We start from the raw sequence: 3,339 nt of genomic DNA, 5'->3' as shown, positions 1-3,339 counted from the left end.
TTGTGTGTTCCTATGTGCCTTATCATAAGTATGCAACAATATTGATATTAAGATGCACACTTCGATGTCAAGTCCTACTAGTTAATAGCCCAAAGGACATGCATGCCGAGAGTCAACCACGGTCAAGGACATGAAGGAACAAAATAGAATAGCAGCCGTCCAGTGCCTCTTTTTTCCTTAGTGGCTATAGCTTGCTTTTGCACCTAGGAGGCAACTTCACTTGACTTAGGTAGGCCAATGCTGCTTTACAAAAGAAAGAATTTGTCACAAAAATGAAAGTAAGTAGGCCAATGGCATTCGTGAAATAAGCTCTTAAATATTTGGACATTCTGTAGCAACACTTCTTTATGGGCGCCCCTTCTTTATATAGAGCACTCCACTGGTCCATCCAACCTCCCACTTACACAGACACACTAACACACGCGCACTTGCAAATTGCGATCTTTCCACTGCGCGTGCTTCCCTCGTAGCTCATTACCAATTTGCTAGCTAGCATCACAGCTCATCGCCGGCCATGGGGAACTGCCTGGTGATCCAAGACAGAAAGGAGATCAAGGTGATGAGCGTCGTCGACGGTGAGATCCTCAAGACGCTGCCGCCGCCCATCTTGAAGGGCCACCCTGACGCCGATGCGCTTCCGGCGGGCGACATGGGGCAGCTGTACCGCCTGTTCCCGGCCGCCGCCGGGAAGGCGCCTTCTACCGCCTCCGAAGACCAGAGTGCCGTCGTGAGGGTGAAGCTTGTCATCAGCAAGCAAGAGCTCAGGAGGATGCTGGGAAAGGACGACCAGGCCGTCTCCGTGGACGACATGGTGGCTCTCATGCGAAGACGATCGGAGGAGCAGCAGCGGCAGGAGGAGATCAGTTCCTGCAGGGGGTGGCGCCCTGCCTTGCATAGCATACCTGAAGGCAGCGGTGATTTGTTCTACTAGCAGAAGAAATACTGGCCATTTCCGGAGCTTACTCAACAAAGTGCATATATGGGCAATAAGCATAACAAATATGCATGTTTGTATGTATATAATTATATACACATAGAGAGATAGACACAAGAGATGGGGTAGATTTGCCAGGAGTTTTGAGATAGGGGTTATCTTCATGTTGTCTTTGTTGCATGGTTGCATGCATGGATGTAAGACGATGTAAAGATAGTCCTGGAAATCACAACAATATAAACTTCAAAGTTTGAGGCATCCAATCGTTGCTGTTATGAAGCTTAATTTGCCGATCATGATCTCAAACAAAAGTGTTCTCAGCTATGCGCATGTGTTTTGTAGTTCTCATCGTTCTCCTTCTTTTAACGGTTTCGCTATTTCACACGATCTATATTTTAGGTCGATGCTGAGAACAAAATACATCTCATCATTGAGATTCATACAAGTAGTACAAAAATAGACAGTCCGGAAGATATTTGTCCTGAATATGATTGTTGATTAGTAAAACATAGCCATTTTTTCCAAATCAACTAAAATACAGTCCCTCCCATTCTAATATTTCTTGATGACCGAGATTTTTTTATAGAAGTTAGAACTGAGTGCAATCTACATATTTTTAAATATAAAATAAATTTGTTTATATCATTGCATCACCCGACCCAAGTCTGCTGTAAAAACTAGGGAGTGAGCATACAACAATTGCAGTGCGTGGACCTAGCTAGCTAGTTTTCATGCTTATCAATCATATCAAACACGTAGGAAGCAATGCATCATCTCCTATATGAGCTAAATACATCAATAGTTGGGTCGACATGTATACATCTACTTTCTATATGGTGGAGCACGATGATACACATTCTAGAAATTCAAGTGGAGAGATTAACAATAGTACTCCCTCCATCTATAAATATATGTCCCAGATTTTTCTAAATCTAGATGTATCTAGACACTAAATAGCGTCTCATTACATCAAGATTTAGACAAATGTCAGACATCTATTTATGGACATATAAAGTAGTAAACTAAGATGTGAGTAACTTTCCGGAGGGAGGTATTTCTTCATGCTTCTGATTACTCGTGTTCGAACAAATCTGGTCATGATCATATGAAGGATGGTGGATCAATTCATAAGTATGGTGGTCCACTTAGATCAGAGAAAGCGACTTTAAGTCAAAAACAATTTATGCTTAGCATTACCAATAGAACCGCTGTCGTACACTCTGAAGCTTCAAGCTTAGGCTCAGGCTGGATGAAAAAGTAATTAAATCTATGATTTTTGGAGTGGAAACTTTTCAAAGCTACCAAATACCGAAGTATTGCGGTATTCAAAAAACCGTGTGGAGTGTTTGGCACATGCATATATATTTATTAGTATAATATTTCTTTTACGTAGTTGTCTTTTATTGCGAAAATGTAAAAGCATTGCGTTTCGATGCATTAGTTAACAGTATAACTAGCCTACCTAGGAGCATCCACAATGATTTGAGCACCTAAACCGTTCGATTAAGCCATCTGACGGTTTGCAGTGATTTACTTAGCCCCGAAACGTCGTTTGGGCGACTTTTTCCTTCTTCGATCACCATGAGTAGTCTTCCTTGGGCCCATTTTCGTTCTAGGGCCGCTACTCCCTGCATTGTCTTACGCCACAGCACATTACTTGGGCCTCAAAATGGTGAAATGAGCCTATGTGTTTGGGCTTCAAACAAGCGTGAGTTTGTCCTGCCGTTCCTTCGTTAAAAAAAAAATCAGATGAGAAAAACTGGAAAGCCGAAGCGGCGGCAGGGAGGAATGCAATGGCGGTGGCGCTACCGTTCCTTCAAATTAATGGTTGCGCCCCTTCGGTTTTCTTACCTTTCAGTGGTGGTGGGTGGATGACCGTTTCATGGCGATGCACCTCCTCTTCTAGATCCTCATATCTGCTGTGCATAATCATCTTCGTTTCTGCCTCTCGTCTCTCGCGATCTCCCGTCGTTCGACAACCAGCAACATCACCAGTTCGCCACCACCCACCAGCAGGTGCACCTCCACCCGCCACAACACCTAGACATCAGTTGTGACGACGCCCCCTTGTTGCAGGCTCTCCCATCAGGTTTGTGAATTGTGAAGTCGTCTTTCTGGTAAAGAATTTTGCGCACACATTGACTAACTCCCGGTATTAAACTCAGATCCGTATTTTTTTGACAGAAATTCCTCATATGTCTACCAGATTTCACATAGAAGCGGTAATTCTTGCGGGATGATCTGTACTTGTAGTGTAGTGACTCCGTGCCTGGGACCAGGAGGACCAATAGATGATGAATCGAGACCCTCTTCGGCTCTTCCTTCTCTTGTGCTGCAATGGCTCTTTGATCGCTTCAGCTTCAGGGAAAGAAGCGCCCCAATTGCTTCTTACAAGTCACAGCAAG

The 3,339-nt window shown here is 43.8% G+C and overlaps 1 protein-coding gene across 1 annotated transcript; it reads left to right on the top strand.

Moving 5' to 3' along the window:
• Positions 1-411: 411 nt before the first annotated feature.
• LOC124653838 lies at positions 412-1,192 on the top strand. Its single transcript, XM_047192900.1, has one exon. It carries the CDS (start codon positions 515-517, stop codon positions 929-931), a length of 417 nt encoding a protein of 138 aa, XP_047048856.1. The 5' UTR covers positions 412-514; the 3' UTR covers positions 932-1,192.
• Positions 1,193-3,339: the final 2,147 nt, after the last annotated feature.

Source organism: Lolium rigidum, chromosome 5 (genome assembly GCF_022539505.1).
Source record: "Lolium rigidum isolate FL_2022 chromosome 5, APGP_CSIRO_Lrig_0.1, whole genome shotgun sequence".
In the NCBI taxonomy this organism is placed as follows: Eukaryota; Viridiplantae; Streptophyta; class Magnoliopsida; order Poales; family Poaceae; genus Lolium; species Lolium rigidum.
This window is presented reverse-complemented; position numbering and strand designations above follow the sequence as displayed.